The sequence below is a fragment of the Peromyscus maniculatus genome, chromosome 1 (genome assembly GCF_049852395.1).
Source record: "Peromyscus maniculatus bairdii isolate BWxNUB_F1_BW_parent chromosome 1, HU_Pman_BW_mat_3.1, whole genome shotgun sequence".
Lineage (NCBI taxonomy): Eukaryota > Metazoa > Chordata > Mammalia > Rodentia > Cricetidae > Peromyscus > Peromyscus maniculatus.
Window position 1 is genome coordinate 130,449,513 of NC_134852.1, and position 20,704 is coordinate 130,470,216.

The 20,704-nt window shown below is 39.3% G+C and overlaps 1 protein-coding gene across 5 annotated transcripts in view; it reads left to right on the plus strand.

Moving 5' to 3' along the window:
- LOC102924344 (phospholipid-transporting ATPase ABCA3-like) overlaps positions 1–20,704 on the plus strand; it is an 88,225-nt gene that overhangs the window by 18,471 nt on the left and 49,050 nt on the right. For 3 of the 5 annotated variants that reach the window (XM_006985720.4, XM_076551402.1, XM_042282782.2), the window contains 6 exons: positions 2,191–2,307; positions 2,816–2,933; positions 7,202–7,375; positions 7,975–8,153; positions 14,775–14,909; positions 16,097–16,226. In XM_006985720.4, the coding sequence (XP_006985782.1) occupies positions 2,191–2,307; positions 2,816–2,933; positions 7,202–7,375; positions 7,975–8,153; positions 14,775–14,909; positions 16,097–16,226 (853 nt within the window). The remainder of the gene's footprint in view (positions 1–2,190; positions 2,308–2,815; positions 2,934–7,201; positions 7,376–7,974; positions 8,154–14,774; positions 14,910–16,096; positions 16,227–20,704) is intronic. The other 2 variants (XM_076551397.1, XM_076551405.1) reach the window with 2 other exon arrangements.

Below are 20,704 nucleotides of genomic sequence, written 5' to 3' on the forward strand. Positions count from 1 at the left end.
ATGATGCTTATAGATATTACATCCAATGTATCTGCAATATCACATTCTTTGTAAGTATAGTGGGTACACCAGAAGCCTGAAATAACAGAGTATGATCTCTATCCCAAGAGAATTAAATTACATATTTAATAAGAGTCACAGAAGGAGGAAAACACAAACATTTGAACATTGAACCAAGACTGGGTATGAAACAATCACAGAACACGTCTCAGGGAACAGAAAAGGCCTGAGTAATACAAAGCGTGTTTTTCTCTGGGAACAGCAGAGTGAAGAATAGATCTCACAGTTATTTAGCAATTAAACAACAAACTTATATAAACAACATATAGATCAAAGAATAATGCAGAGGGAACTAGAAAATATTCCCACCTGTTAGCAAATGTGAAGTTCATCGAGATTAATGATATATGTCTAAGGTGAGCTGTAAGGTACACTCAGACCTTTCTGGTGATCTGTGCACAGCAAGCTCATTGCAGTGTGTGTTGAAACCAGATAGTGTTATGGTTTCTTCAAGACTTTTTTGACTACTCTGGGTCTTTTGAATGTCCATATGAATTTTATTAGTGTTTGTCAATCTCTAAGCTTATGTACGTGCATATGATACATATCTGTGTATATGTGTATGTGTCTGAGTGCAGGTGCCTACATGCCACACCATGCTTGTCAGAGGACAGCTTTGGATGTTGGTCTTCACCTTCCACCTTGCTCTCTTTGTTCTTCATGGCTGTGTGCAGCAGGCTGGCTCATGAACCTCTAGAGAGTCCCCTGTTGCCACCTCTTATCTTGTCATAGGAGTATTAAAATTACTGACATGCTGCCTTTCTGGGCTTTATGTAGATTCTGTGGTTTCATGTAACTATGTACCAAGATCTTTGAAAAGGGATTGTGTTTAGTTTGTACACTAATTTAAGGGACCTTACCATGTTAGCAATATTAAGTGTTCTGGTTCGTGAAATGGGGAGCTCTGCATTTATTCCGACTTTCTGTCATCTCATTCAACCATGTTTTGCATTTTCTATGTACAAGTCTTGCACTACTGTTGTTAAATATACTTTGTCGCTGTAAGTGCTTATTAAAGTTTGCTAAGTGAGGGTCTATAAGATGGCTTACAGGCAGGGGCACTTGCACACAGGCCTGATGACCTGAATTTTAAACCTGGATCCCAGAAGGTGACAGGAGAGAACCAACTTCCAAGAATTGTCTTCTGACTTCCATGTGCACCATGCCACATGCATAGCTCATGCACACACATGTGCATGCACAGACACAAGAATAAATAATAGATAGATAGATAGATAGATAGATAGATAGATAGATAGATAGATAGATAGATAGATTAAAAATTTGCAAATTGAATCCATTTCAAGTATTAAACTCTAGAAAACTTAATGGCACATTTTATCTTGTTTTTGTCTCCTACAGAGGTAATAGCATGAACCTGTAACCACTCTAAAGAGATTTGAATAGCATGCATATGTTCATAGATATTTCTAGTCATACATTCATTAATTAAAAAGACATTCCTTGAGAATCTTGTATGTATCAAGCAGGTAGAAATTGGGGGGCGGGCTATAGTCATAGAATTTAAATATTGACATATTAGTAAAATTCAATAAAAATATTTTAAGTAGCCTCTGAATATTCAGACCTTTCAACTGACCTTTCTTAATCTAGGCTAACATTATATTCCTTATGAAATGCTTTGAATATGCTTTTGTTAAAACTCAAAATACCTCATATTTCTATAAACAACTACTTCTGAAGAAAATAGATTGTTTATAAAGATTATTGCTAAACTTGTGAGCATTTTCCTCTTAATTTTAGTACTCTCAAGTTTTATGATTAAATTTAAATATTATTATATTTTTCTAGAAATATAATTATAAGAAAGATATATTTAAGTGGTTTGTAGCTTTGCTTACATGCACTCTGTGTCTTTAACAGTATCAGGTAATTATTGGAGAAATGACCTCTGAGCTTATTAAAAACTGCGGGACTCAGTCACTAGCTGAACAATTTTAATGAAATTACAGGAGATCCTGGGCCAAGTTTTATCCTCTTTAACTTGGAGATTTGGGCCATAAATATGAAATTAGATAATGTGTCAGTTCATTTTGAGAACTCTAAGGCACTGTGTGGTTGTGTATGTGTTTTTTTCATGATATTTAATTTGTGGTAATTCTCCCACAGGAATACCAGCTCATGATAGGACTGAGCAACTGGATGCTCTGGGTTGCCTATTTCATCACATTCTTCTGTTTGTATTTTATTAACATCATATTTATATGCGTGATTTTATTTTTCAAGGCAAGTGTCTTTTTGAGTCCAGTATGTTGTGGCTAAACTTTAAGAGGTAAAGAGAAGTACAGAACAAGCCTAATATCTCTGTTACTGGGAAAGGAAAACTTAGCTTGTGTGGACGTCATTGTAGAATCTGAGCTGCTTGGTCTCTCAGCAGACTTCAGTTCAAGCCTAGGTGGGTGGACCTTCTGTGAGAAATGAGCCATTTGGTGCTGGAGATGAGGGTTTTTAAGATACTTGTCTAACATATACAAATCCCTGCATAAACAGCGAGTAATGGCGCATGCCTGTAATCCCAGCAGGCTGAGGCACATCATCATCAGCTACAAAGGGTTCAAGGCCAGTCTGGCCTCTATGAGACCCTGACCAAAATAAGTATTAATTTTTCATCTCCTTGAGTGTGTCACAAGTGTTGACCAGGAATAATAATGTATTTAAGGGCATTTATTTTCTTATACTTTGTTATGAAAACACATCATACATGACTAAACCAGATTTCTAATTCTTTTGCTAGACTGAACCTGCACGAATCTTCCAATACAATGACCCAATCCTTGTCTTTGTCTTTTTGTCACTTTATGCCAGCTCATCAATATTCTTCAGTTTTATGGTTAGCACACTATTTAATAGAGGTGAGTACGTGATTCCTCCTGGGAACGAGGCTCAATAACAAACAAATACTGTATTTGAACATGCCTTCTGAATGTTATATACCACCACACCCCTAGCCTCTGTGCTCTGAGATGGCCTGTGCCCTTGAAATAGAGCAAATGTAGAGTGATAGCTTACACCTGTAACACCAGTGGTTGTGAGACAGAAGTAAGGGGATCAGGAGTTGATGGATGTCTTCACCAATATAGTAAGTTTGAAGCCAGCCTGGACTAATGAGATTTTGTCTTTTAAAATAGAAGAAATGGAATGAGGTGAGTGGTGAAAATTGATAAGCACAGCATTTGTGTGATGCTATGATCATATTTGATCACATGTGGGTGTTCTTTCTAACCTGAACTGCCTCTTCTATCCATCTAGCCCTTCTACCAGAAATTGTGGAAATGCAGATGGGTTTTGACCTGGAGAGAGCAGTGTCTGCTAGTTTGATGACAAGAAAATCAAGAAAACAGCAGAATTGCTTCTTGTACTTAAATGTGTGTTGTTGGTCTGTTAGGTATTTGAAATGCAGTGCCTATCCCCACAGAGCTGGCTTTGACCTCTGGAGTATGGATATCATATGCACAAAAATTATTGTAGAATTCTCCAAAGAAGCAGAAACAATGGAAGATAAAGGGGTATTATGATGAATTGGTTTGTTTGGTTATGGAGGCCAAAAAGTTCCCCCCTCCCATCTAAAATCCGTGGCCAGGGGATCCAGGAAAGCCACTGATTAATTCCAGTATGTGTCCCAATGCCTAAGAATGAGAGGAGACAGTGGGTCAGTCTAGTCCCAAGCAGGATAAGACTAGTGTTCTGTCCATGAAGGCAGTCAGGAAGAAAAAGAGAATTCTCCCTCCCTGCGTTTGTTCCTTCTGGTTTCTCAGTGTAGGGTGATGTCCACTCATATAAGGTAGGGCAATCAAATTGATTTAAGTCGACAGACTCAAATGCTGACCTCAACTAGGGGCACTCAGACACACACAGAAATAATGTTTAATCTGTGTGTCCCACAGTACATGCTGGATGATCTGTGAAACTAGCCACCAGAAGACATGCTGAGAGCAATGAAAATTAGTAAGTCATAGCATACATACAAGGAGATCCTAGATCACAATACTGCAAGTGAAGGTTAACCTAACAGGTAGTAGGTAGGTTTTGAGAGGTTTTTAGAGGATTGAAAGATAAGAATGGAAAATAAAATCAATGGCTATTCAACATTCATTCATTCATCCATTCCTCCACTCACACGTTCTTTCTTTGGGTTACATATGCTGTGCTTAGCATGGTCTCTAAGAACAAAGACAAATAAAACTTTCTTCCTTACCCTTTGAGGGTTCACATGCCAAGGGATTTTTGTGAAATTACAGCCCCACTGGAATGTAAGAGTTCCTATTTTTCTATGTCCTTGATAATAGACTTGTGACAAATTAGGGATATGAAGTATTATATAAAAGAAATTTAAATCTGCATTTTTTTTCAAACTGGAAGCATAATTAGATGGCAGAGCCTTTGGCTGGCATGTGTGATACCCTAGGTTCAGTTTTCAGTACCACAAAAGACAAATTAATAAATTTTCATTTCATCAGTTACTAATGAAGCTTAAATGTGTGTTACTAATGAGCCAGATGTGTTTTCTCTTCTGGAAAATTTGGCCACGTTGGGCAGGTGTGGTAGCACACACTTATAATCCCAGCACTTGGGAGGCCAATGCAGAAAGAGTACCAAAAGTTGGAGTCCAGCCTGGTCTAGGCAGTGAGTTCCAGGCCAGCTAGGTCTACACAGCTAGACCCTATCTCAAAAACTTATTCCAGTATCCTTCTTTATTTCTTAAAGTCTATTATTCTGTCTGATAGTTTAGCCACTTCCCTCTGGCATGGATGACTTTTTCTAGACTCGTGATTAATTTGTATCTTTGACTTCTAATACATTCTGACACCTTGCCTTTCCAGAATTTAACTCATGCCATTGCATTTAATACATTGACACAAGTATAGTAATGACTAATCAGGAAGGGTTTGCATCTGCCAGTCAGCCATTTATTTTATATATGCCTCATCTTTTTCTTCCTTGTGTCTTCCATTTTGATTCCCATCTCATTTCCTCTTCTATATAGCTTCTGATTATTTTCTTATATGAAGTAAAATTAATGCCATAATCACGAGCAATTTATGACATTAACTTCAATAACATTAAAAAAAGATTTTTGTTGAGCTCTAGCAAGTATTAATGGTATACCCTCTCTTCTCAGAAAGATACTAGAGTGAAGATGTTTTCCCCAGCTCTTTAGTTGTTATTAGTAAATAATAATAATAATAATAATAATAATAATAATAATAATAATAATAAAATTGCTAAGGATACCAAACTCCTGATATGTGGTCCCAGAACCAAGAAGTCTCTCTTGAATTCTTAAATGATGGCTTTGCCACATGGAGAATTCTTGGTTGACAAGTTTTTATTTTGTTTTCACGATGTCACTCCAGTGACTTTCCGGCCTCTAGAGTCCAAGAGGGAAGTATGCTGTAGTCTCCTACTGGACAGAATTCTCTCCCTTAAGATTCTATAGCCTTTTTTTTCTAATGCTACAATGTAACCCAGGACCTCAATTATACTAGGAAGCACACTACCATTGAGTGACACCTTCAGCACTTTACTTTGCCACTTCTCTGCCTTTGAAATTTGACTTTTTTTTTTTTTAATTCTGGATGTGTCTCAGCATAAGCTTCTTGGACTACCCTATTTGAAGTGATGTTTTTGTTTTGTCTTGTTTTGTTTAGACGAGGTTTGAGCCCCCCCTTTTTTTAAGTGTAATGATTTTCAACCACAGTTCTTCAAATCAGATACTTCTTTCTTCTTCTGTGACTGCTCTTTGCATATGGAGGTGACTTGGAGAGCAGCCTCAGGCCTCTTATTTTTATTTTTTATTTTTTTTATCTAAAAATAGAATAGTTTTTATTCTATTTTTCTTACTGCTTCTTAAGATTGCGTAATGCCAGTTGTCCTATTTTTAACTGCTGATTTTCCCTTGTCTACTCAGCCATGTAAAGTCTTCATTTCGTGTACTTTGCAGTCTGAGCATCTGCTTGGTTCCTTTCATAATTTCCATCACTTCACTGAGAGTCTCTACAAGTAGAGATCTCTTTTTCCTACTTCCCCTCAGCTCTTTCTTTCAGGAATTGAGTTTATTTAAGACGGATTGTTTCCAGTCTTTAAGAAGTCCAGCCTCTGGCCTTCCACAGGGGCAAGTATTTTCTTTGTGGTGGTGTTTGTTTCATTTTTCTTTTGTATATGAATAGCTTATATCATCTTCTTTGCATGCCTCATAATTCTTGACTGAATACAGCAATATTTCAACTATTATTAAATGGCAACTCTGAAAATCAAATCACATTTTGGAACTCCAAAATACTCTAAAACTCATCTACCCTCTGCATCTGGGTGACAGTTAAGTGGCTTGATCTTTTGTGGGGCCCCTAGCAGGGGGACCAGGACCTGTCCCTGATGCACGAGCTGGCTCTTTGTAACCTATACCCTATGGTGGGATGCCTTGTTCAGCCTTGATGCAGTGGGGAGGAGCCTGGTCCTGCAGCAACAGAGCCATGCTTTGATATGCCAGGCTTTGTGGATTCCCAAGGGAGACCTTACCCCATCTGATGGACAGGGAGGAGTGGATGGGGAGTTAGAGGGGAGGTGGGGGAGGGAATAGGAGGAGAGGAGGGAGGGGAAACTAAGGTTGGTATGTAAAATAAATTAAAGAAAAAAAATTTTTAAACTATCTAGTTGGGTTTTTTTGTTGTGTTGTTTTAAACACTGAATTGTAGTTTCTTGACTTATTCTGGAATCCTTCTTTTCATCCATTACCATGACTTAGACCAATCTCATAAAGCCTGGATGAATATTTTTGATTATTCCGATAGTTTGTTTATATTTATAATTTCTTGTGTTGAGTGGTAATAAAATTATAAATTTCTAATAACAATTATGATACTCAGATTCATTGCATATAGAATGAACAAGTCCAGAAATATAAGCTCTTTATGTGTTTGATTTCAGCCCTTTTCTTCCAGAAATACCTTGTGCACACACTGCATTCTAAACACGGCATTTATGTTCTGGGGGAAATAGTGGTAAACAAAACAGACATTTTCATTTCTTGTAACGCTTACTTAGTGTACACATAAAAAAGCCAATTGTATGTTGTGTTTTTCAAAATTGCTTAAATTGACCACACTTCCCTTTACATTTGCAGTCAATTTTGCTATGAGCTTAGGAAGTTCCTTTTTTCTCCTCACCTACTTCCCATATGTTATCATGTATTCAAAGTATGAACAGATGACATTCAAGCAAAAGCTGATTTGGTGCTTCGACTACAATGTTGGGATGGCATTCGGATTTAAATTCCTAATTGATGCAGAGACAAAGAGTGAGTAGTGACCTTGTAAACTTTGCTGTGGTCTAGAAGATGCACAGTTAATAGCTTGCTGGTTATTCGTAGTTTAATTTTGATTGCTAAACTGTCCTCCAAATTTTTCTTCTACTTTATACTAACATATTAGTATATGAGTGGCTTCACAATCTCTCCAAAAACTTATTAGGAGTCCAGAAGAGCCCCTTCCTGTTTCTTCTGGAGCAGGAATCTATCCCTACATTTCAATGATTATGTTTTTCCAAAATTAGGTATTCCAGTGAGATTTTTAGCATGCAAAGCAGTGACGAGAGGAATCATCATTCTAGTCCATAGGTCTGCTTATTTTTATTAAATTCTATTTTCCTGAAGTTTGTGTAGTTCATTTTTATTCAATTCATTTCCAATTGTTTCTCTGTTTGGGTATAGTAAGAGACAGTTTCCTGATGACTTACTCAGATGTCCTCTTGCAGTCCAACATGCTAAGGCTGTAAGAAGGTAGTGGATTCATACAAGAACCTCTAGAGAGCACCACAACACCACTCAGTTATGATACAGATGAAGAACTATTTTAGTTCCTCTAGCATCTAATTTGAATGTTTCACGATTTATCTTAGAAACTGGAGTGAAATGGAGTAACATATTCTCATCAGCGGATAAAGACAGCTTTTCATTTGCCTACGTGCTAGGAATGCTTTTAGTTGATGCTTTCCTATATGCCCTTGTGGCCTGGTATATAGAAGCTGTCTTTCCAGGAGAGTACGGTGTGCCCAAGCCATGGAACTTTTTCATGACGGTGAGTCTTGGTGCCTGTTCATAGGTGAATCCTTATGAATTTGTTCTAAAACATCTTAAAAGAAAATCACCAGTCAGTTTTGCACTGAGTATGTAGACGAGGTAGGAGAGCCATCCTTATCTATGTTTCTGCCATACTAATCCACTACTGTTTTCCTAATACAGCCTGAGCCCTCATACTTACATAGATAGATGATGTAGGTAAGATCGTGGAGTCCTAAGTTATTATTGCAGATATCTATAACTATATGTGGGGAAACATAACCCATGGGTAAGAGCTGGAAACCAATCAAAGTGTACAAATTGTGAGTAATGGGTCCACACATTGTCAGGAGTGTATTTCAGAAAGGCTATGCTTAAAGAAGGTAACAGCATTGAGACTCTGGACACTAACACAGAGAAGTTTAATCATGTCTGGATCCTCATCACCTTTGGTCCAGATTTCTTACTGAGCTCCAGGAAACAGCATGGAAAACTTTGGCCTACATGTTGCTTAGAGAAGATGTGACAGAGATACAGCACCCTCTCTATGACATCAGTTGGCAATAGTTTCCTTTTACCCCTCTCAAATATTTACTTTGGGGGGGTCAGTTTTTTTAAGATTATAATTTAATTACATTTTTCCTATCCTTTTCCTCTCTCCATACCCTCCTATTCGCCTTCAAAATCATGGCCTCTTTTAAAAAAATCTGTTATTGTATGTGTATATGTATATACATAAATATCCCTAAGTATAGCCTGTTCAGTCCATGTAATGCTACCTGTATATAAATTTTCAGGGCTGACCTCTTAAAACTGGACAACCAGTTGGTGTGCTCTCCCCTGGGTAAGACTGCCCCTCCCATTCTCAGCTTTCCTCAGCTGCTGGTAGTTCTTTGTGTAGAGCTGAGGACTCATGAGCTCCTCTCTTTCCAGTTCAGCGTGTTCCTTGTTCAGCTCACTATGGGGCAGTCGTGTTGGTGACTCTATGAGAGTAGCTTCTGACAGTATTGGAAGACATAATCACAGCAAGTTCCCTGATCCTGAGAATCCTTGAGGCCCACTTCTGTAATGTTCTCTGAGCCTTAGGTGGGGGAGTGTTGTGTAAATGTATCCATTGGGACTGGGCTCCGCAATGCTGTATTTTGACTAGTTGTGCTTTTCTGTTATGTTCTCCATCTGTTGCAAAGAGGAGTTTCTGTGATGAGGGGTGCAGACTACACATATCTGTAGGTTTAAAGGCAAATGATTATAGATTGTTAGCAATTATGCTGGTTTAGTAAAGTAGTGATTATAGATTCTCCTTCAATAACTATGGCTTCACTAATAGTGAGTAGTTAACTAGGTTTCCAGAACCAGGCATGGTCTCCTTTTTCTTGAGCCAGTCATAAGACCAATAGAGTTGTTGGTTACCAGCAAGGTAGATAAGCCACTACTACACCATTAGGGTTATCATGCCAGGCTGGTCATTGATTTGATTTATAGGCTGGGTGGGAATGTTGGTTGCCTCCCTCCTTTGGAAGCTTGCATGGTGCTTTCTGGTATCACAAAAGCTGATCCTCAAGGAGGAAGCAGACAGGTCTGTTCCAACTCAGGGGACTCTGGGTCCTGTTTTTGAAATACATGGTGTCTTCAGCAATAAGGATTTACCTTCTACCTCTGGGAGGTAACCAAGGGCAACAGCAACAGGCTATATGTTTTGGGAGTCTCTGGAACAGCTCTGGCTAACAACTCAAAGGCAGCTTCTCATGTCTGGTATTGGGATTTCTTATAGGTGTTCTTTCCCTCTTGGAGAGAGAACCAGTAGCCCAGATGAGAAAAATTCACTAAAACTGTACATGTATATTTATACATGGATACATGTATATATTTATACATATATATTTATGTCTATTGTAGGATTTTTTGCTAAATAATCAATACTTGTGGCTCTTTCAGGCATTCTTATTATTATTTAACCCAATTCTCTCCTTATTCTGTATTTATTTCCCTCCCCTTCCATAAAGTGCCCCTGCTTTTCCCATTTCCCCTGTCGGAGCACTTATATCCTGCTGCTCCTCTTTATGCTCCTCCCACCTTGTATAATCATCTCCCTCCCCTTCCCAACAAAGCCCCCCCTTTCCCCATCTCCCTGATAAGATCACTTGTACCTTGCTATTCCCCTCTCTATTGCTCCCCAACCCCTCTTTGCAGACAACAGTTCCACTCTACTTCCCTGGTTTCTGCAGTTACTACAGGCTATGTTGTGTCTACATCTGAAGAAAGAATATAGGACTTTGGGGTCTGGGTTACCTCACTCATGATCTTTCCTAGGTCCATCCATTTATCTGCAAAGTTCATGATTTAATTTTTCCTTACAGCTGAAAAGTATTTTATGGTGTATATGCACCACATTTTCACTACCCCTTAATCAATTGTAGGTCATGTAGGTTGTCTCCATTTCCTACCTATTGTGAATAGAACAGCTATGAACATGGCTGAGGGAGTATCTTCAGAGTAGAATGTTGAGTCCTTTGGGCATATGCTAAAGATTGGTATAGCTGTATCATATGAAAGATTTCTTAGCTTTTTGAGAATTCTCCACACTGGTTTTCACAGTGGCTGCAGCAGTTTGAAGTTGCACCAACAGTGAACGAGGATCCCTTTTCCTCCTGCATTCCTTCTAGTACTTGATGTCCTTTATTCCGTAGATCTTCATGGTAATTTAATTACAGGAAGTTTTTTTTTTATTTCTGGTTTTTTTTTTCTCCTTTGACACCCCATTCATCATTTAGTAATGAGTTGTTTAATGTCCTTGAGTTTGTGTATTTACTAAAGGATTTTGCCATCAATTTTAAGTTTTATTTGATTGAGGTCAGATAGGATACAAGGAGCAATTCAATTATTTTGAATTTGAATAGATTTGTTTTATGTTCCAAGATGTGGTCTATTTTTGAAAAGCTTCCATGTGCTGCAAGAGTTGAATGTGAATTCTTTGGTGTTTGAATAGAATAACTGCAGGTCTCTGTTAAGTCCATTTGATGTGTGATGTTGATTAATTCTGATTATTCTGTTTACTTTTTGTCCAGATGACCTGTCTATTGGACAAAGTGATATATCAAAATAACCTTTTATTAATTGATTGATATTAATCTGTGTCTTTAAGTTCAATGATAGATTTTTTTAACAAAATTGGGCACACTGAGTTCAGTGCCGATATGTCAGATAATAATGTCTTCTTGGTTAGCTGTTCCCTTGATTAGAATGAAGTGTCCTTTTAAAAATCTCTTCTAATTAGTTCTAATTTAAAGTCTATGGTTTCAGACATTAGGATAGTGGCACCTGCTTGCTTCTTGGTCCTCTTTTATTGGATTACTTTTGTCTATCCTTTCACTTTAGAGTGGTGCCTATCTTTAAGACTAAGATATGTTTCTTGTAGGCAGCAGACAGATGGATTTTGTTCTGGATCCAGTCAGTCTGGGTCTTTTGATTGGGGAATTGATATTTAAAATTATTACTGAAATATGTGTGTTCATTGTGATCAATATGTTGTTGGTTTTTTACTTTGTTTATCTTCTCACTGGTCCTTCATGTTTTAATAATTATGACCTCATAATTATTAATTGTTAAATGACCTCAGTCTCTCCGCTATGCGCATTTTTCTCTTCAGCCAAAAGTATTGCTTCTTTAATGCAGTCTTTCTTTAATGCAGCCTGTAAGAGCAGCATCCAGGTTTAAAGCATCCAGTCATAATTATTAAATGACCTCAGTCTCTCCGCTATGCGCATTTTTCTCTTCAGCCAAAAGTATTGCTTCTTTAATGCAGTCTTTCTTTAATGCAGCCTGTAAGAGCAGCATCCAGGCTGCTACAGGGTTGTATAGAGAATGCTGCAGAGTAATGGGGCTTCAGGAACTTTCTCTATCTGAGGGTTTTAGGAAAGGAACACACCTCGTTCTCATGGTAACTTTCATGTTGCTCTCTTTTCTCATGTTAGCTCCCCCGTCTATTTTCTCATGTTGGCTCCCTCCTCTCTTTGTTCTTACAGCTATATATACTCAACAGAAACTTTCATGTTGAATATAGAAACTGCATTGTAAGGTCACATTTCAGTAAATGATAAAGAAGAGAGCCATCCTGATAACATACAAGTCATAAATCTCAACTTCTTAATTGGCTGTAAAGTATAAATGCAGCTACAAAGAAAGATCTAGTTATTGTTATCTATTTAGAGAAATAGCTTTATAAAACTAAGCATTGAGGAGTCTAAGAAAAATAAGGAATTTGTGTATACATCCTATATTTCTAAATGTAGTAACATTTTAAACTAACATTTTGTGATTAACAGAAATGCTGGGCTTTCTCAAAGTGTTTACAGGAAGAGAGCTATGTCGTAAATGCTTTGGTTAGAATTCAGGTTTATCTTAAATCCCCTAATATAAGCCCACTTGGCATTTTCCAAGGCACAGTGACATAAAAAGTGTTTTAAATCTTGAAATATATTTTCCTATTCTGCATGTAACTTCTGATTGTCTAAGAATACCTGAAGTCCTCATTAGGGGCTACAGAGTCAAGTTATTATCTGTAGCCTTGACCAGTCAGGATATATTTTCACAAATTGAGGTCAGGAATGTGTGCAAGGACTAGATCACTTGCCAGCTAGCAATAATTGGCCTTTTTTTGTATTTACAACCTAGCCAGATAATTCAGTATGTCCTTGTGAACTAAGATAGGGAGTGTTTATCTAAAAACCCATTACCAAGGCACTTGGTCTTAATCTAAAGTTACTTTGAAGCATTTAAATCAGCTAATGGTATACAGTTGTCTTAGAACTGGGGAGATGCAACTATTTTTTATGTCAACCTAAACTGTGATATTAAACAGTTCTCAGGAATATATAATTCCTGACTTGTGTAGTAATTCTTTGTATTCCTATTTATTCATCAAACTCTGTGTAAGCTAACATTATAGGTACCAAATGGACAATACAGCTTAATAAGGAGTCAGTCATCTTCTAAACAGTTCACAGATATAAATGCCCATAAGGTTGAGATATAATCATGAGAAAGACACATTACAATATAAGTAGTGGGGAGATTCCCATAGCTGTTTTGCACAAGTGAAATTACAGACAGAAGCAAATAGTATTCCAGAGTCTGTGGCCTCATAAGCCTTGCTTGAATGAGGTTCCCCCACCAGAGAACCTAGTGTGTTGACACCTTTGAATATTAATTGCCATCTGCTGCATGTATATCATGACATTTCTTAGTATTGGTTTGTTGGATATAGATTTTTTTTCAGGTTCCTTGTGTTGTAGAAAGTTTTTCTTTCTCCTTCAAACTTGGCAGAGAGCTTTGCAGAGTATATTATTTTATGTTGGTTGTCATAGTCTTTTAGGACTTGGAATGAATTGCCCTGAGCTCTTCCGGCTTTCAAAGTTTCCATTGAGAAATCAACTATTATTCTTATTGATATTTCTTTACATGTGACTGTAATATTTTTCTCTTGCAACTTCCAATATGTTTTCTTTGTAATATATACTTAGTGTTTCAACTATGATATGCCATGGGGATTATCTATTTTATTTCTATTTTATTGTCTATTTGGTGTCCTGTGTGCTTCTTGTATCCATATGGGTGTGTCTTTCCTTGGTTTGGGAAAGTCTTCGTCTGTGATCTTTTTAAGGTTCTGGTTTATGCCATTGACTTGAAATGCTTCTCCTTCATCTATTCCTATGATTTGAAGGTTTGGCATTGTCGTGGTGTCCCACATTTCCCATGTGTTTCTTTTCATACTTTTGGGGGGCAGTTAAATTTTCTTGTTCCTTGCTTATTTGGTCTTGATCCTCTGTTTTATCTTTGAGACCTGATGTTCTGTCTTCTGTTTGCCTCATTCTACTTGCAAGGCTTTCCTTTTAGTTCTAAATTTGTTATGGACACAACAGGCTATGGAAGACAAAAAGATGTGGGAGTGGGTTGGGACTAGAGGTTGGGAATGTTTTGGGTAGAATAAAGTCAGGTGGACAGAAGGGACTGTCCTGGTATTCATGTGTTTCCTGCTTGGAGCCAGACTGTGAGGATAGATAGGTCTGAGTGGAAAGGTCAAATATTATGTGAGAGAGTCCTGTGGTTTGCGGCTGGGTGGGGAAGATTCTGACTCAAGCCTAAGCTCCTTCAAAGTAAGGAAATGGAAGGCCAGACTAGGCTGATACACAGGTTATGAGAACCAGGCTAAATCTGGTGGGATTAAAGGAAAGGTGTAGATGATGGGATCAGGGATACTTTCCAAGCTAGGTCCTGGCAGAAGCCTAGGAAGTTGGCTACAGCCCAGGTGGAGTTGACTCCAGTGGTATGGGATGTGGGACCCTGTGGGGGGTCTTGAGGTCCCATGCTGCACAGGTGTGGGAGGCCAGACTAGGACTGGGCACTTGCTGTAGGGCCTGAGATAAGTCTGGTGGGTTAAGAGAAAAAATGAGAATCTGCCTGTAGAGAGTACTTACCAGGCTAGACCCTGGAGGGGGACATGGGAGTCTATAGCTAGCTTGCTCTAAAATCTGATATCAAGAACTGTATGCAGCCTAGCTCAGTGCAAACGCTGTTGGGTCAATATATTTTCTAGTGTTTTCTTTTCCATGCCACCAGTTACATCAGTTCTATTCCTTCTCAGCACTCCTACTGGTTTGGAGACACACCTCAAACAAACCCTGAAATCACCCAATTTCATGAGACAATTCAAAGCAAGTATTTTGAAGCTGAACCAGCTGATTTGATGCCAGGCATCCAGATCAAACACCTGCACAAGGTATTCTTTCATGACCTCCCTTCCTAATGAAGCTGGAATTTACTTTATATTCACTGTAAACCTTCAATATGAGAAATACACAAATATTCACCAATTTTTATTTATTTATGCTAATAAGAGTTCATAGCCATTGTATTTACTTCTCTAGAGAAAGATAAAAATGTTATCTGTACAAGTACTTAGTAAACAGTGGATCTTTCTACTAGAAGATAGGCAGATTCCCTCTGACCTGTGCCACGCTGTCTATATGTGCTGCCATTTTAAAGTGTATCTAATGGAGCTTTGTGGCTTGAGTGGGTAAACATTAATTTCTGTTCACTGATGCTTTCCATTCATCTACTTGTGATCTCTTTGGCCTGGGTGGTTGTTGGGGGAGGGTGGAGGTGACACTTGATCTGTCAGTTTTGCTGGATTTTCTGCAGGTGTGCAGCTCATGTTCTCTGATATTTCCTTCCCTCTCAAGGGTCTGCATAACTTGAGATCTGAGCTCCTAACTCTACAGCTGCAAAGGACTCTGGAGGGTAGAGAGTGTTTATTCTCTTATAGACTTTCCCCAGCTTCATTATATTACAAGACGTCTCTATTTTGCTTTTTTCCACCTAGGTGCAAAATTCAGCTTTTTCCCTAGACTTCTCCAGAACTCCAAACATTTTGATAAACTGTTTTTATGGATGTTAGTAAACTGTAATATGGCCTCTGGTGTTTTTTGACTGTACATGCCAGATAAGGCGGCCCACTAGCTTCCAAGAATCCTCCTGTTTCTGCTTCCCATGTCCCTGGTAGGATCAAGGATGTGTCTGGCTTTTATGTGGGTTCTGGGGATTTAAACTCAAATCCTTATTCTTGTATGGCAAGTGCTTTTGCCCACTGAGCCATTTCCTCTGTTCCCAAAATAAAGACTGACTGAAGAAGACTGTGGCATTGCCAGCTTCAAGATGGTAACTGAAACAACGAAGGGAGGGATGGGATTGACCGTGGAAAGATTGCACCCCTGCTGTGAAATTCTAAAACTCACCTTGTTCCTTCAAATAGATCTTCCCTCTTTGCTGTTCCTCCTCACTACACTCTGTTTCCTGTTCTATTAATGTGTAGCCCTTTTCCTCTATGTAAAGAGTTGCTGTGTGTACTTGTTCTTCCCAACTGCTACAAAGGCTACAAACCTAACATTTACGGGCTTCCACCAACAGGTATTCCAAGAGAATAACACCACCAAGATAGCCATTGAGGACTTGTCTTTGAACATATATGAGGGACAGATCACTGTTCTTCTAGGTCACAATGGGGCAGGAAAGTCCACAACTCTGTCCATCCTCTCAGGTCAGTGTTCAGCTCTATCAAGAAGGCATTCCTTACCCAGACACTGGGGTTAATGCAGCAAAACTGTCATGATATAGTGTAATAGTCCACTTTGTAAACGATATAAAAATATAAAAGTTAGTGTTTGTAAATAATATAAAAATGTAAAAGCTAACATTCTGGGAGGATTATATAATGACTAAAAGATCATGAAGAAGACAGGTATGTTTCTTAGTGCTTATGTGACTAAGAACAGAGCACCCAAATTCTCAAAGCCCAACCTGAAAGATTTGAAAAGGCAGGAGACACATGTGCATTTAGAGGCTTCCACACCACTCCTGTAGCCATTGATGGAGCCAGTAAATAGGACAGGGGGAACAATGCTGAGGACTTAGTCACCAGGCTCCAGTTCCTGTTTTTGGAAAGCAGCAGCCCAACAACAGCCAAGCACACATTGTTTATAGCCCACTCTGAGCTGGTACATCAGATCCTAGGCTGCCCAGGGAAAGGGGTAGAGAGAACCAAGTAGTGTGAAATGTTCAGGCAGGAAGAAAATGATTCTAGACTGAAACTTGGATTTTTAAGAAGAATTCAAGAATACCAAATATGGTGAAACCATCGATACATGTAAGAAACAATCCCAACATTTTTATACATACATTTTCCTTTTGAATCTATCAAATACTTAAACAAAAACAATATTCAACTTTTGGCCCATGAGGCCAACCACATCAAGTGCTCCAGTGAAGCTGACAAAGCTAGAAGATAAACAAAAGACCAAACCATTTGCAGTGTCTGAAAACTGAGAGAAACAAGGTAGACAAACAACAGAGTCGATGGATGGTCCTTAGGGAGCTAAGAATCAAGATCGATGGCAGGAGTCCTGCTAGGGTCAGAACAACCTTGAAGACTTGCTTTAAAAACGCCCCCCCCATCCAACTGCAAAGCAGAATGGGCCCCAGTGTATTATGGCAAAGGACAGAAGATCAATCCATAACTGAGTCTAACTGCCAGGCATAATCCCCAATGGATCAGGGAAGCTTAATTGACAAAAGAAAGAGACAACTCAAGAAAGCCATCTAAATAAAGACCACAAATAGCTACTTCACAGAGTAACACCCAACACTCCACATTGCAGGAGAAAGGGAATTTACTGAAATCCTCCAGCTAAGTCCGAAATTAAATACACAAACAGACAAGAGCCTGCTGAGGATTAAGGGTAATCAGTATGTAAAGTTACTACAGTTGTGTGTGCTTGTGTGAGGCGGCTAGAAGTCACTTCTCCACCTTATTTATTTCTATATTTTGAGACAGTTTCTCACTGAAACAAGAGCTCACCCTTTCAGCTATTATGCCTAGTCTGGGAGCCCCAGGAATGACTTTGTCCCTGCCTAAGCCCCTACTCCTATTCCACCCTTCACCACCTTTCAGTGCTGGGGTTATAGGTCATACCACTGTACTTGGGTTTTCTGTGAGTACTGGGAATCCAAACTCAGGGCTTCATGCTTGTACAGCAAGCATGCAAACACCTTACTAACTAATCCATCTCCTCAGACCTAGATAGCTTAAAAAAGGAAAAAGAAGGAGGAGGAGGAGCAGAGGGAGGAGGAAGAGCAGGGAGAGGAGGAGGAGAGACGAAGTTGAGGAGGAGGGACCAAGTGTGACTTACAGAAGAAGTATAGGAACCAAAGTAAAAAGTTCATTATTAGAAATTAACAGGTGGTATGAAATGACAGAAGAATCAGTGAATTTGAAGAAAAATTGATAGACACTATGAATAACAGAAAAAGAAAAATTAACAGCATCAGAGAAATACAGGCACCTTTACATGCACTGAATGTATGTGTATTATCAGTGTCAGATGGGGAAGAAAAGGAGAAAGCAGGAGAAAAGTATTCTAGAGAATAAAAGTTGAAAAATTGCCAAATTTGTTGAAAACATCAAACGGCTTATGCAAGAAATCAACAAATCTTCAATAAGATAAATTGAAGTCCATACCTAACACATTATAGTAAATTCTAAAAAACAGAGACAGAGAAGATGTTGAATGCACCAAGAGTATCATTTATCACCTGCAACAGAGTCCCTGTGAAACTTAAGAGGTGACTTCTTAACAGAACAACACAAGCCAGATGTGAGTGAGGCAACACATTAAAACTGCTGAAAGAAACAGAAGTGAACATGAAAGAATCACATTCTCAGATGAACAAAGCATTGAATACATTCCCAGATGAACAAAGCATTGAGTACATTCCCAGATGAACAAAACATTGAATGACATTCCCAGATGAACAAAGCACTGAATGACATTCCCAGGTGAACAAAGCATTGAATACATTCCCAGGTGAACTAAACTGTAGAGACCCACAGAGGTTTCCTAGTGAGAACTTACTCAAGGTTTGAGAATCTGAGCTTGCTTTACCCAGCAGGGCTGCATAAGGAGATGATTTAACCACGGGCATGGTTACCAGGTGTTTGGAAGGGTCTGCATTTGGCTGTGTGGTGTGCTTTGATTTAGCAAGGGGGAGGTCTTTTGCCCTTTCCGTTGGCATTGTTTTAAACAAAACATGAATGACATTCCCAGATGAATAAAACATTGAATGTCATTCCCAGATGAATTCATTTCAAGAAGACCGCATTCCCAGAAAAACTAAAAGGTTCTCAGGCTGAATCTAAGTAAACCCAGGTAGAAATGTAAATGCACACACTCCATCATCACTGTTACCACCAAATAAGTACAACTGTCAAAAAGATGCTATCATTGTGTATTACCAAGATAGTAATGAATGGTAAGAAAGGGAGAAATGAAAGGGGCAGTGTTGTCTTAGTTAGGGTTTCTATTGCTGTGGAGAGGTACCATGACCCCAGCAACTCTCATAAAGGAAAACATTTCATCGGGGCTGCCTTACAGGTTCAGAGATTTAGTCCATTATTGTCATACCAGAAAGCATGATAGCACACAGGCAGACATGGTACTGCAGAAGGAACCAACAATTATACATCTGGGTCAGCAGGTAGCAGGAAGAGAGATACTGGGCCTGGCCACCCCCAGGGACACACTTCCTCTAACAAAGCCACACATACTCCAAAAAGGCCACACCTCCAAATAGTGCTGCTCCCTGGTTACCAAGCATTCAAATCTTTGAGAACATGAAAGCCATTCCTATTCAAAGCACCACTTTTCACTCCTGGGCCACCATAGGCTTGTAGCCATACCATAATGCAAAAATGTATTCAGTCCCACTTCAAAAGTCCTAATAGCCTATTACAGTTTCAATACTGTTTAAAAGTCCAAAATTCAAAGTCTCTTCTGAGATTCATGAAATCTCTTAACTGTAACCCCTTGTAAAATCAAAATTATATATTATATATATATATATATATATATATATATATATATATATATATATATATAGAGAGAGAGAGAGAGAGAGAGAGAGAGAGAGAGAGAGAGGTGGGGGGGGAATACTGCACCAAAGCAAGACTGAAACCCAGCTGAGCAAACTCCAAACTCTGCATCCAGGTCTGATGTCAAGCACTCTTCATTCAGATCTCCCAACTCCTCCAGCTTTGTTGACTGCAACGCATTTCTTTCCCTTTGGCTGATTCCACTCCTTGTTAGCAGCTCTTCTCAGTAAGTATCCCATGGCTCTGGCATCTCCAACATCTTAGGACCTCCAAGGCAATCCAGGCTTCACCTTCACAGCTTTACACAATGGCCCCTCTAGACCTCCATGCAGGGACACCCCTAACATATGCCCACCCTCAGTGGCTTTCCTTAGTTATTGAGGGCAATTCCATAACCCTTTCTTCTATCCTTGACTCTAAAGCCAGAATCACATGGGCGAAGCTGCCAAGTTCTGCTGTTTGCTGGGGCTAGAACATGGCCCTCTCATCCAATTACATCTTCACCATCTTTCTGGTTTTTATGGTTTCCTTCACTACCTAAGCTTGGCTGTCCTGAAACTGGATCTGTAGACCTGGCTGGCCTCAAACTTAGAGATCTGCTCTCCTCTGCCTCCTGCCTCCTGCCTCCTGCCTCCTGCCTCCTGCCTCCTGCCTCTGCCTCCTGCCTCCTGCCTCCTGCCTCCTGCCTCCTGCCTCCTGCCTCCTGCCTCCTGCCTCCTGCCTCCTGCCTCCTGCCTCCTGCCTCCTGCCTCCTGCCTCCTGCCTCTGCCTCCTGCCTCTGCCTCTGCCTCCTGCCTCCTGCCTCTGCCTCTGCCATGCTGGAATTAAAGGTGTGAACTACTATGCCAGCCCTACATTTTTTTTTTCATTCCTTTTCACAAGTTGGCAACTTAGCTGGGTGGGGTCTTGCCCTAAGGTCATCGCTCCCTTTATTCCATCTCACAACAGGCTTCTCTTTAACCTGCTTATCTCCATGAACAAAGGATTTAGTTCCATCCCACTTCCTGGTGTCCCTTTGCTCTTTGAACTATACACTTCGTATTTTTCCTTGCTCAACTTGCTCCTTTTCATTATAGATCTTCATAAGAGGA